Source organism: Magnolia sinica, chromosome 11 (assembly GCF_029962835.1).
Source record: "Magnolia sinica isolate HGM2019 chromosome 11, MsV1, whole genome shotgun sequence".
In the NCBI taxonomy this organism is placed as follows: Eukaryota; Viridiplantae; Streptophyta; class Magnoliopsida; order Magnoliales; family Magnoliaceae; genus Magnolia; species Magnolia sinica.
In genome coordinates this window covers 20,793,744-20,808,352 of record NC_080583.1, presented here as the reverse complement: position 1 = coordinate 20,808,352, position 14,609 = coordinate 20,793,744, and the positions used below count along the sequence as shown (strand labels likewise).

The following is a 14,609-nucleotide window of genomic DNA, read 5'->3' as shown; positions in this document are numbered from 1 at the left end:
CCGGCCAATCCCAGGATTTAACTTTCAATCCCTTCGAATACCCTCCGATACCTTCCAATCCGACCGGCCAAACGGGCCCTTAGCGCACTGAGTAACTCAGTACGCAGTCCGCGTCCTAAAAATACGCAATATCATGTCGTTTGCGATATATTTGCATACTCGTGGAAGAGGTCATACCGTACCCATTATACACATGCAACCCGATTTGTCGCCTGTCTCTACATTTAACTCAAATCAAAACCGTCCAAATAGTGGGCCTACTTTAGATGTTAGCGAAAATCAAAAATCAGATCAATCTTATGATTTTCTCCTCAATAGATTTTTTTATATTGAATCTCAGCCGCCGAAAACTTCACTTTTAACCATTCATTCGATTGCCACCAATTGTAACCATTCAACTAGTTTTAACCTTCCATTGAAGTCTGGCCACTATTTGAACGGTTTTACATATGCCACGTGTAATCATCCGTGTGAAAGTTTATAGACATTCATTGTCCGCCCGATCATCTTGATTCCTTGGAGAGGAAGAAAGAGCTGTACGAAAAGAAGGTGGTGTCCGTTATTTCCGAAAGTGTCCATTGCCTGCAGCTTCATTGGCAGATTCTCCGTCTCCCCCAATTTTCTAAAATCCCCAAAATACCCTCCTTCGCTGAAGAAGGAGAGAAGATGGAGGATCCGAAGAAGAAATTACCATCTCTGCCATCGAACTACGTTACCCTTCAACAGCTCCAAGAACTGAAACTCAGAGAACAGCAGAAGCAGAGAGAAGAAGAAGAAGAGAGAGAGAGGCAGCTACAGAAGCAGAGAGAAGAAGAAGAAGAGAGAGAGAGGCAGCTACAGAAGCAGAGAGAAGAAGAAGAAGAGAGAGAAAGGCAGCTACAGAAGCAGAGAGAAGAGGACGAAGAAAAGGAGAGAGAAAAGCTGCTTCAAAAATCCCTCAAAACCCTAGAAGCCAAAGCCCCAAAACGCTTTTCCGGAAAATACCACAAAAGTCGCTTCCAGAAGGATAGAATCATCCCTGCCGTTGAAGGAGAAATCGACGGTCAGGAGCGAAAGGTGGAAGAGCCCAAGAAGTTAGGGAAGAAAAAGCTTAAAAGGAAGATGAAGGTGAAAGAAACCCTCGATGCCAGTCTGGGAAAATTGGAAGGGGATTCGGCGGGGAGAGATCGGTCCAAAAGCGGTGAGATTTCAATGAAAATCTCCGTTCCGACGCTGGAGATTATTCAGAAGATTGGGGATCTTGCAATTTGTGATTGTGAGAAGACAGGGGAAATGGATGGATCGGGTGCGAAATCGACGGCTGAGAAGAGAGGTGATTCTCTACTGAAGCAGGATTTTGAATGGAGGACGAAGCTCGTGCCTAAGATAGTTGATCGTGAGAAGAACGGTTCGGATGGAGCGAATAAGAGATCTACGGCTACGAGAAGTAGTTTTCGAACCAATAAGAAGGGTGGCGGAGGGAGGCCGGAGTCTTTGCGTCAGACACTGTTTCTTGATTGTGAGAAGCCGGGGGAATTGGACGGTTCGGATGGAGTGGATGAGAGATCTACTGCCGACAAGAGAGGTAATTCTCGAAGAAAGGGTCTCAGAGGGAGGCCGGAGGAGCCTATGCGTCAGATGGTGGTCGTTGATTTTGAGAAGCCGAGGAAAAAAGACGGTTCGGATGAAGCGGATGAGAAATCTACGGCTGAGAATGTAGTTCGTTTTCAAAGGAAGACGGATTCAGGACGGAAGCCGGAGCCCGTTCGTCAGATAGTGGTTGCTGATTGTGAGAAGGTGGAAGTGGACAGTTTTGATAGAGCGGATGAGAAATCTACGGCTGAGAATAGAGGTTTCTTTCAAAAGAGGAGGCGTCGCGGAGGAAGGCAGGAGCCCGTTCGTCAGATAGTGGTGGCTGACTGTGAGAAGAGGAGGGAAATGGACGGTTCGTATGGAGCAGATGAGAGCTCTACGGCTCAGAATAGATGTCGATTTGGAAGGAGGGGTTTGCGAGGGAGGGCTGCGGTGTATCAGACGTGGGTTAGGAAGGATGATATTTCTGACGGTGCTCCCGCAGGGTTTCAGTGCTCCAGCAGAAGGGGTAGGCCGTCGGGAAGAGGTAGATACACTGAAACTGCGAGTGTATTGTAGCTGCTGCCTCCGTAGCATTAAATAGGTATATACTCCGACTGCTATCTTGTATATAATTCTGTTTTTAAAATCTGATGCGGATTTCGTCTGGAAAGTAATCCTGGAGTGCAGGGCTGGGCCACCGTATTGTATGGATTTTATTCACGCCGTCCATCTATTTTTCCAGATCATTTTAGGGTATGGCAGATATAAATCTCTAGTGGACCACACAACAGGAAGCAGCGGTGACGATGACATCCACCGTTGGTTCGTATCCTGAGATGATCTGGCAAAATTGATGGATGGAGTGGATAAAACCTATACATCGCGGTGGGTCTCACAGATCCTTGACCGGACAGGACGGCCAGGACCAAATCCGCTTCCTTTAAAATCGCATTACAACTCGCGTGTGTATGAAACTACGAATTCTCGCGCTTTTATTACACGGGATTTTGTTTCCTTATCTATAGTGGTGTGGGCACAATGGGCCAATCTATGATAACGGTGGACCATGATTGGTTGATCAATGCCATTCATTTAAGGGCCTACAAAATGGACGGCGAGATACCCATGCTGTCGATTTTGGATGCGTCCACTTCAGTGGCTGTGGTTATCTAACCACGGTTACTTTTGGGGTCATTATAACCAAGCATTCTTTCGTCGTGGGTGGGCCCCACATGTATGCTTTTTGTTTGCCTTTCTGTTTATGTTTTGTTTTCTCTCTTCGAGGCCGGGTCCTCTATGATGGTGGGCCCACATCCGTCTATCAGTTGCCCCCATTCAATTTCACTAGCAATTATAAAAAATCGGGCCGATCCAAAACACAGGTGGTTCCCACCACAAGGAACAGTTGGGAGTTGGGAACAGCAGGGCTCACACTCAATTCCTCTATTTGAGGAGGAGAGCTCACAGTTAAAACATTTCAGAATGTATGTGGGGGCCACGTTGGTTTCAGTTGTGCTTCAATTCATTAAGAAGACGTGTCCCACCTCACAAGGATGAACATGAACTCCGGATTCCAGCACTCAAACCATGCTAATTTTGGCACTTTTGGGCATGATTTTACATGGTTTGTACCACTTGAGTTTTGGATTAGCCTTACATTTGGGCTATCAGGAGAATATGGCCAGGTGCACAAAATCCACAGATTTGATGTCATACATACGTTGTGGTGGGTCCACCTATGAGGTGAGATGTACGAACACATGAGTTGTTTCTTCCCATTCGGAAACGCCCTCTCTTAAGTTTACAAATACTTTTTGAAGTCTAGTTTCCTTGTCTATGTAAGTCTAACTAGTTTTTATAAAGATTACTATAAAAATTGAAATTCAAGTAGAAAGTAATGGTGATTTATTATAATGATTCAAGCATGTTATGCTTAGATAAAAATCCAATATTTCATGCTCAGATTATGCACATTGATGTATAATGTAGTTTTATTCATGACATGATTAAAATTAGATAAATCTTACTACAAAAAATTCATACTAACGATGACATGGTAGCTAGACATGCTAACGAAACCTATTGTAAGAAAGAAATTTATTTGATATATGACTTCTCGTAGACTTGTTATCTAGTGGTAGGTGATGTTTGGACAATTGTTATTGAGAGTGTTTTTTACATTATTAGAAAAATTAATCTTCAAATGAGAGAATGTTGAGGTGGTAATAAATGCACAAGGCTTTCCTATTGATAAGAGAAATGTCCTCTCTTTACTTGAGAAGTCTAGTTTCTCTAGGTTTTGTCAATTGCTCTGTGGATAGTGTATTGTCTTTGTAAAGGGAACACATGTAGAGAGAGAGAGGGTAATCTTTACTCGTCTTCCTTGATGGGAGATTCTTGTATGGCAAAAGAGTGGTAAGCCTTTATACTCTTTGTTTTGTCGAAGAAGAAAGCTCCTCATTTTTGCCTTATGGACGTAAGCATGTTGCTGACCTATGTAAATCTCTGCATCTCGTCTTAAAATTTTCCTTTTGGCTTTTGGATCGACTCTTTTCTTTTGTGGATTTGCGTTACTTGCATGGATTGTACGCCGGTGTTTTTGCACAGCACCTTCCACCATGTCGGAGGGAACTAGTCTATCTTTTTTTCTTCTTGTTATATAAGCTTTGTTCACTTGAAGTTTGCCCCAGTGCATCCATACGTATCCCAACAAGATACATTGTGATTAAGTCTTTAGTTGGGTCTTTACTTATGGCTTAGTGGTAGACTCACAAGAATTTTAACACTATGGTGATGGTTTCCAGTAACCATTGTGGTGTGTGGGGGTGTGCTTATTATTAAAAAAAAAAGTCTTTAGCTTTTGAATCATGTCTTTCCACTTCCAATGATTCAAATTGTGTATACAATGTATTTCACCTTGTTTAGTGAATAGACCATAAATATAGATATTATTCAACATTTGATTATTTCAACTATTTGAAGTTTGATTCTTTTACTTGGAAAAAGGAAGGTGATAATAACCTTTCTCTAGTCTAAGAAATGGTTGAAATATTCAATCTAAAGATATTTTTGGGCATTTCCCATCCTTGAGAAGCACTCAATTCTGATGGCTGAAGTCCTGCATATTACATCCTAATGCATTAGGATGTATCCGAGCAAACCTGTATACTTTTACACGGTAGAGCCCTGTTAGAGTCCTCTATCCGCAGTAGACTTGGCATGGAGGTATGGAAATCAGAGCCGTCCATCTAAGTGGCTGTATCATGAACGGTGTATGTGTCAAAAATGATCCCAGTGGACCTATCCATAAACTAATTTTGTTTCTATTGTCTCTTTGAAGGCTACGGTATCAGTACCTTCAAGCATTTCCGTCTGTTTATCGATTTTGCCCGCTCATTTTAGGACATGATGAAAATGAAGAAGATCCAAAAATTAGGTGTGTCACACAAGATCAAATAGTTGGGATGGAAAAACCCACCTTTTGGTCTAGCCCACTTGAGTCTTGAATTCATCTCATTTTTGGGCTAACATTTTGACATTGCCAACACGACCAATGATCAGAGTAGATACTAATACATACATCCCGGTGGGCCCCACTGGGCTCCATGTCACAACGGATTCTTGTAACCCCACTTTATAGGGATCTCATGTCCTAATCCGACTATGAGTGAGACTAGAGCTTGACACGAGCTGAACTGGGTCGCGCTTGGCAAGGCTCAGCTTGATTTGGCCAGCAGGCTACCTCAGCCTGAGTTCAGCTTGGCTCGGTCCTTGAGCTGTAGTGGCCTATTCAGCTAGGTTAGATCAGCAACTTGGGCTAGCTCGAGCCGAGTTCAAGTTTGAGCCTGGAGCTATTTTATAAAACAAGCTGAAATGAAAGTCACGAAGGGTGAAGATAGATTTTATCTTATACACACACAAGCTATAAATTGAGTTGAGCTCGAGCCGAGTTGAACTGAATCAAGTTTGAGCCAGTTTCAAGTTGAGTCGAGCTCAAGCTCTGCTCGATTTTTTAATTTTTTTTTTGAACTAAAAAAAAAAAACAGCTTGGCTTGAACCCAGCTTTCGAGTCGAGCGCGCTAATCAAGTTAGATCGGTTGGTTTGTGTCCAGCTCTACGAGTCACCCTGCCATGTAGAGTGGAGAACCATGACATTGGACCCCAATTGCCTGTCCCTTTTTAGGAAGTTCATTTTAGTGGAAGCTATATAGCGTCCATTGTGATGTCAATGTGACATTCACGCCATGTTAGGACATGGCTCTAGAGTGGATGGGATTGGATGGTATTAGAGTGGATTGCACGGATTTCAAGGTAATGATAGCTGCGTCAGTGGATTGGTGCAAGATCTATGAGATTGCTATATCCCGGGATTGCTATATTGGGTCTGTTTGGCACGCCCGGCCAATCCCAGGATTAAACCTTCCAATCCCTTTCAATCCCTCGAACCAAACACGTCCTAGGCAATTTTGAAGGGATTAGGGTAGATTAGATGGGATTTAAAGGTAATGATGGTGATGTCAGTGGATTGTCTTAAGATCCATGGGATTGCTGTATCCCGGGATCAGGATCCCGTGTCTGTTTGGCACGCGTGGCCAATCCCGGGATCTATCTTCCAATCCCATCCAATTTGCCTAAGAGCCCATTTGGCCGAGAGGATTGGAAGGGATTGGAAGTTAAATCCCGGGATTGGCCGGGCGTGCCAAATAGACTGGGTGATCTGATCCCGGGATATAGCAATCCCATGGATCTTAAGACAATCCACTGACAACACCATCATTACCTTTAAATCCCATCCAATCCACCCTAATCCGTTCAAATTTGCCTGGGACGTGTTTGGTTTAAGGGATTGGAAGGGATGGGAAGGTTTAATCCCGGGATTGGCCGGGCGTGCCAAACAGGTTCGATATAGCAATCCCGGGATATAGCAATCCCAGGGATCTTAAGACAATCCACTGACAACACTATCATTACCTTGAAACCCATGCCATCCATCCTAATATCACTCAATCCCTTCCAATCCACCTGGCCAAACAGGCCCTAAAAGAGAGGCATATCCAAAACACTAGTGGAGCATGCCATGGGAAACAATGGGATTCATTACCCCAACATTGAAACCTTTTGCTGGGCCAAAAGTTTTGAATCAGACTAATATGGAGAGTTGTACATGAGTCGAGCTTAGCCCAACTCGGCTAGCAAGCTACCCCAGCTTGAACTTGGCTCGGCTTGGCCAGCAGGCTACCCTATACCAAACTTGGCTTAGCTTGGTCCTTGAGCCTGACCGGGCAGCTCGGTTCGGCTCGGCTCGGTCAGTAGCTCGGGCCAGCTCGAGCTCAATCTTTCAAGCTGAATTCAAGCCTACGAGTTGAGTTCGAGTTTAGGTTTTATGGTTTTTAATATAAAATATATATTATAATATAAATAATATATATAATTTATTTAAATATATAAATATATACAAAATATTTATACTAAGTGAACCCAATCCGAGTCGAATCCATTCAAACCCAGTCAAGTTCCGAGCTGAGTCAAGTCAAGTTCAATCTAGTTCGGACTCCGCCAGCAATATTTTCAAGCTCAAAAAATCAGTTGGACTTGGCACGAATATAGTTTCGAGTCGAGTAGAGTTGAGCTTTTTGGAGTCGAGTGGAGCTATTTAACCGAGCTAACTGGATGATCTCCAGGGTTTTTAGTTCAGCTCAGAGAGAGTAACCTTACGAAAGTTGTGGATGGCATATGAGCATCACAGTGTGCCCTGGGAAGGTCTCCAGGGTGGGTGTTTCCGTCCCACCGCTCCGTATCATATGGCCAACTTGAGTTTTGAATCTGCCCCATTTTTGTGCTCATGTCCTGACATAAGCTGGTGACGTTGATGGATGGAGTGGATTGTTGACAAAATCTTGGTGATCAGGCACACGTTCATGAATGTAGCATCCTTGCTTTTTAATAGCAATCTTCTCTTCAAAAAGCCGGAAAAAAAAGGTTTGGGGAGGCATAAACGGCAGGCATATACATCGATCCAAACCCTCAAAATTGTGGGCCTTGATATGGATAGAACATGACTTAAAAATCTTGCTAACTGAATAATCTTAACTCTCTAATTTTGGCCGTAACTTGGATTGTTTACAATTTCTCTTTAGATCCATCCATTTCATGCTTATCTGTTAGACCTTTATGATTATTGTGACCTTTATGTGCACTCAATGCCTATTAAGTGTGTTAGTCATCACGTGTGCCAACATCCAAAATCCAAGCCACTCATCGGGTGCGCCCCACCACAAGGATTCGCTGGCCCAAAAATTAGCTAGATCCGCTAATCTGGCGGGCCACACTTAAAGAAAATGAAAAATGACCAGCTTGATTCCACTTGTTGACTCCCAGCATGATCAAATTAAAAATGGGCCAGGTTCCCTCCTATCTAATGGTCTATTATAATCACAGGTGAACTCATGTGGGGTCCACATAGGAAGATGGAGCCCATTGGATCAGCGTGTTACAAATAAACAATATATTCCTGTGGGCCATTACACCATTAATTCATACATGTCCATCTTGTAAAGTATTAGGCAGCCTTTCGTAACCATTTATTTATCTGATGCCATTGATTCATGACCCTTCCATTACTTACATTTGTATTCTTCCATCACAGTGCAATATTCGGTCCTATCATAATTTCTATCAAATAATTTAAAATTTAAAGTTAAAAGTTGAGTTTGATTTCATAAAAAGATGAGCCACACTAGTCTCTCCAATTTGGTACTTCTTAATAAATAAATGAAATAACAACACCGATTTTTTACTTTATAGGCCAGCCAAACGCAAACAAGTTAGTTCTCGGGGATTTTGCGTGGTATAGACCGAACGTATTACCCGCCTTTTTTCATTGGACCAAAAAAAACCTTAAGCACCAATGTAGACCATTGTTCGTACGGATAAACCTAGAAAGATGAAAATACCCCTATTTTTTTCTAGCTACTTATCCTAATAGGTAGGGGTATTTTCGTCAAAAAACCAACATCCCTACCCTAAAAATCGCCTTTGGTGAGATAAGTTTTTGGGCTGCAACAAAAAAAAGATGTTGTACGAACTTGTCCACAGTGCTAATTTTTTCTAGTTGCTGGGAATCAAGATGCGCTGCTAGAGTACCATCCCAACAAGAAATTGCAATTGTAAAGTAACAGTGATACCTGGGTATTAAAGTAGCTGGTTGTTGAAATATCTAGGTTATTATCCACATACCTAAAATGTAATTTTGTCATTTGCTATAAAAGAATAATTTGACTATCACAAGTTATCTCTACTTACACATGATGCTAATGATGGGGTTTTCCTCCTTAGTTCAGAGGAGATGTAGTGCGGATCGGATGCCACAAATCTTGGCATTATCGCGTTGCTCGACCAGTCGAGTGCACTGTTCGACGGGTCTAGTGGGCCACTGGACTCAAAGTCCAGCAAGCTATTTGGTTTGGAATTACGTGGGGCTTGACCTGTAACAACTCCTAATTCAAAAACAGAAAATTTTCGTTTCCTTATGAAATTGGATGGTTAACCTCACTAGGCACTGGTCGACTAACTCACCTAATAGCCTACATCTGCTGTCTCGATGTTTAAGAAACCTAATGGCTCAGATCTCTCAAAGGACTGTGCGGGCCCCACTTTTAAGCTGTTGCGTGTGCACAGACCCATGTACACACGGTGTGCATGGAACCTAAAGCCAGGTCAATCTAAGTTTGACCCGATACATTTGTAGGAAATCGAATTTTAAACCGAATTTCCCGCTGCTCTCCTATTTCAAACGTAGAGGTCCACTGTCGTCGCGTGTCGGCCCACCATCACGGACCGTCTCCGTGATCCAGACCGTCTATCGCGACCAACGGGTTCCACCGACCATGATCTTGGTCGATATCGTAATCGAGTGGACCGCTGGGTCGTTCGTATAGTGGAACAGCAGGGTCACCTCGACGCAACGCCTGGATGGGGAGATCTTCTCGAGCCTGCGTTTAGCTGGTGATCCGATCGGCCAGGTAAGCTCAAGGCCACGCGCTTATATGCCATGTAAAGCACCGTCATCACCCTATTTCTGGTAATGCCATGATGGCGACTTGAGGCGGGAGGAATAATTCCGTTTATGGAAACAATCTATCTCAGCCGATCGTTTACACCTAGAAGCTTCTCCTGAGCAAATCCTAAGCGTCGGCTCTAGGGTTGCTAGAAATTCTCATAGTTAAACGAGAAAATCCTGAGAAATTGGCGAGATAGGGATTCGGCGCAAATTGCATTCATGCGGCTAATCCCATTCACCGTATAGCATTCCATCATCGTTGAGAGTGACCCACAAGCCTGATGGGCATCATCTGGACCATCTGAGCGTACCGGATCGAGGAATCAACCGTCCCACTCGAAGATACCATTATCAGCCGAGCATCTTCCCCAAACCGACTGTGTGACCCATTTTCTGTAATGGTAGCTATCCCTCAAATCCAAGTCGTCCATCTCGTAGCCCATCCCCTCTAATGTCTATCAGAGACTGAATCCAAGGCCCACGTACAAGATCCGACTCATGGAGAGACTCTAATGACTAGTCGTTCCCAACTATTAAATATCAAATTAGCGCTAACCTTTGAGATTAGCTATAGAAAGACCCAGAAGAAGAAACAACTATAAGTATCCGTTTTTTTAGGGCAAATCCCAAGAAAGAAAGAGTGGAAATAGTAAAGAAGAAATAGGGAGGGAGAGAAAACGCACAGCCGAGCGAGTTGCAGGCCCCTGTAGCAACTCGACTCAGTTTGAGCTGTTCATTACTGAGTTAGGATCGTAGAGAGAGAGAGAGAAAGAGAGAGAGAGAGAGAGAGAGAGAGAGAGGAGGAAGATTGAAAGGGTGAGGAAAGGAGGATCATTTGTTGGAGTGAGTTACAGGTTTCTGTTGTAACTCGTCCCAGCCACACCGATAGCGAGTTGATCCGAACCGACTCGTCTGCTGCTGAAAGAATGGATGGGTGAGATAGAGACTGCACCTTCATCCAACAGCCATTCCGATTTAGGAATCAAGCCGACTACCATTTAAGTAGCACCGAACCAGCTCCATCCAACCGACTCAGCGCCGAGTTTCTGTAGCGCTGGACGAGTTCTCAAGCCTAGCCAGCTCCCCGAAATCAGCATCCTGATTCGATCAAATGTGTCATGAGGTTCACCCGGACCTCGCTACAATGGTAGATGAGATCTTCCATTAAAACAGCTAGCTGTTGTAGAGAGCGTGTTCGGGTTGCAACTTCATCAACGATAGGGGTAGTCTCTGCCCAGGTAATACATCAAACCCATTTATCCAATCTGCTACTGTCTAACTCATGAGTTGACTCAACTCGATTTCTGTTGAGTTGGGCCTGTACCATCCTAAACCTCACTCAAGAGATGTTGAAAGAATCGACTCAAATAGAACCCATGAACGGGTCCCCTGACTGGGACAACTCGGTTCAGGCAGATCTCATCCAACCTGAGTTTTGTATACTCTTGAGGATATGAGTTGTGAGTCGAGTCGTCACTGAGTCAGTGACTCAGAATTGATTCTGAATCAGAAGTTCTGACTTAGTGGGACCTGGAATACAGGTTTTCCCTGTCAGCCTAAATCCCAACTCGTGGCAACTGAGATCTGCCCACTTTGGGGCTGACTCAATCATTTTAATTAACCGAGTCAACTCTACCCTCATTTGCAAGTCGACTCCGGTCAATTTTTCATCTAAAACAAGCTAACTCCAACTAATGATGGATGAGTTGGGGAACATTTGATCCAATGAATATTTGATCTAACCCGGTTATTAACTAAACCCTTGAGGTAAGCTTAACTAATCGATGGTTGAGAACCCTCAACCGGGTCAACTCGGTTCTAACTCACTAGTACATTGAAATGTATCATCTAGGTGCCATTTGCAAACTGACATCCTTGGGAAATACTCCCTAGCAGTCAATCTCAAATCAGGTGAGTAAAAGCAATCTTAAATTATCTATGAATCATACTTAAACTAGAATGGAATTTGATTTACATCTCCTTTGATTAAAACTAATCAGACCCACCTTGCAAGTTGAAGTACAAGTTAAGAAGAGCATCCACTCCATCTACTTTAGGTGAGGGATATCCCCCATAGCTTCTTCATTTCAACGAATTCTAAGATAATTTAAGCCTAAGACATTGTAATTGTGAAAATATTGATTGTTGTTCCCTTAGTCTTGAATTGATGTTGTAAGCATGTAAGAATATTTCAAATTATGTTACCCTAACATATTTTATGAAAATTGCTTTTAGATCACCATGCCATAATTGGAATTGCTTATGTACATGCATGTTTCTACTAGTTGCACTAGGAAGTGATAATCTTGTTTCATGATGGGTTTACTCCATTAACTCTTTATATATGCTAGATAGTTATAAATTGAATCTAATGAAGTCTTGATCATGCTTATGAGGAAGTCTTGGAATAGTAAGCTACTTCTCTCATTCTTAAACGGTTGAGTTGAGAATGAGCTAATATGCAAATGTCTATTTACTCGATTTCTATATGTGACACACATGTGATTGGGACTTGGTATAGCACTCTTTAAGTCATATTAGTAATGGTCCAACTTGGAGTGACATTCTACCAAGTGACGACATATGATATGATGTTTCCATCTATTCTCAGTGTTGTATAATGAGACCTAAGTGTGGAATGCCACCTTTGGAGGGATGTTGTGAAAACTTGATGTGATATACTACATTTATGGGCCTTAGTTAGACTTTGATCAAAGTAGATGGATTTATATGGCAATCATGTGTGGTCGATCAACCCTATTAAAAGGTCATGAACCTTAATCATGTTTGTGAGAACAATCTTGTCAATCCTATGGTTTTTACTTTAGTATCATGGTGGATAACATCCACGCATGACATGAGTTTTTCCGAGTACTCGATGTAAGCCACACTTGGTTCGATGGCCAGAGCATGTGCAGTTGTATTGCTTTGGGCACTCTTCCCTTTCATGAGGCTTTTCCAGGATTTTAAATACCTCCTTGGGCGTACCCCGAGTACTTTTCCAAGAGGTCATCCTTGGGTGCACTCACCATCATGGCCTTTTTCAGGTATTCTACCTACCACGGGCGGTCTTTTATTTTGACAGCTGGATGGGCATACCCAGATCTGTGACTTGAACATACATTCATACATTCATGCAAATGCATAAGTAGTCGTATTGCTCTATAAATTGAATATGATTTGTTAACCTATTTTGGAATGATGTGATATAGTTGAATCTATGAGGAAAATTTTCACTGAGTTTTCACTCATCCAATCGTGCGGTTGCAGCAAATAGACACAGGTGTAATGGAGGAAGGCGCCTATAGCAACACCCCTGGTGTAGCTAATGAGGAGTATGGAGAGGAAGGACAGTATGCTGACCTGGTTGAGCCGATAGAGCTCCACTGATGATATAAGAATTATCTACCTTCTTGTTTTTTGGCATTACTTTTATGTGACTTATTTGAATTTGTAATTAAAAATCCCCTGCTGTGGGATCTTGCTTTACTTCTTACACTTATTCATGTATGTTGAACTCCTCTGGTTAGTTTATACCATGGTTATATCTTGTTGCTATGAATTGTGTTGGTAATTAGTTGAATGGTAGTTTTACTTCATGACGCAACCCTCGGGTTCTTGTACTCGAGCGATCGTCCTCGGGTTATGAGAATTAGGATGTTACATGAACAGTCGAGTGGGCCACTCGACTAGTCAAGGGCCCGGCTCGACTAGTCGAGAATTACGCAGATTCAGTTCAGATTTGGTGTGGACTGCGTAAATTTGAGGCGATTTCGCAAGAGGTGCGGAAGGAAGTTGTCTAAACTATAAATAGGGGTCTTAAGATTATTCTAGGGTAATGTAAGAGAGTTTCCTAAAGCTTTACAAGGGTTTGCTAAAGGGTTTAGGGCTATCAAAAGGTGAGAGAAAGAGCAAAAGAGAGAGAGGAAGCTTGTGGAAGGGAGGTTCTGATCGTAGTGGTGATCTACTTCGCAGTCAACGTCTCAACGCTTCTACCTCCTTGTAATCGGTGAGATCTCTCCGTTTTTTATCATTCTCTTATTTTTATCCACTCTTGCGTGAGTGAAGAAGGTTTGATCCAAGCGGTGTGTGCTTGTGATAGGTTGTAACGTTCTACTTCATTATGAATTGTTGCTCTAGACAAGGTCCCTTGGTTTTTACCTCTTTGAGGGTTTTCTACGTAAAAATCTCGTGTTGTGTGGTTTTTGCTTTGATTTATTTCATTGCTTTACCATATCCCATAATCCTAGTGTTTTGGGAGGTGAGAGTTCAGGTTGATTGTGCAACACCACCAACAAAGTGGTATCAGAGAGTTTAGGTTTGTTGAACGAAGTGGGATCAGTAGGATGATCAGTCTTAATGGTTCTAACTGGACCATATGGAAGGCTAAGATAGAGGACTTGCTTTATTGCAAGGACTTGTATTCTCTAATTCAAGGCATATCAGCAAAGTCAAAAGATATGTTAGATGATGATTAGAAAAAGTTGGACCGGAAGGTGGTGGGGTTTATTAGACAATGGCTAGACGATTCCGTATTCTACTATGTGTCTACGGAAACCTCAGCCGCTAGCCTATGACTGAAACTGCAAGGGCTGTATGAGAGGAAGACAGCTGACAATAAAATTTTTCTGATAAGACGACTTGTGAATATCAAGTTCAAAGATGGTGATTCTGTGGCTGAGCCCATGAATAAAGTTAGCAATATATTGAACCATCTCTCCACTATGAAGATGGTCTTGGACGATGAATTACATGCTTTACTATTGCTTAGCTCATTGCCTGATAATTGGGAGACATTGGTGGTGTCTCTGAGTGTGCCAGACGGAAAGGTGTCCATGGAACAGGTAACTAGTTGCTTCTTTAATGAGGAGACAAGGAGGAAGTCTCAGGGGTCTACTCAGTAAGAGGCCCTTTTGACACAAGATCGGGAGAGAGGAAAGAACAGAAAGTGTCACGTCCCAAATCCGAAAATCAGATTCACAGGAATCTCAATCAC

At 42.7% G+C, this 14,609-nt stretch overlaps 1 protein-coding gene across 1 annotated transcript; it reads left to right on the top strand.

Moving 5' to 3' along the window:
* Positions 1-489: 489 nt before the first annotated feature.
* LOC131218920 (uncharacterized) lies at positions 490-13,171 on the top strand. Its single transcript, XM_058213801.1, has 2 exons — positions 490-2,155; positions 12,661-13,171. The coding sequence occupies exon 1, from the start codon at positions 667-669 to the stop codon at positions 2,128-2,130; it is 1,464 nt and encodes a 487-aa protein (XP_058069784.1). The 5' UTR covers positions 490-666; the 3' UTR covers positions 2,131-2,155; positions 12,661-13,171.
* The last annotated feature ends 1,438 nt before the right edge of the window (positions 13,172-14,609 follow it).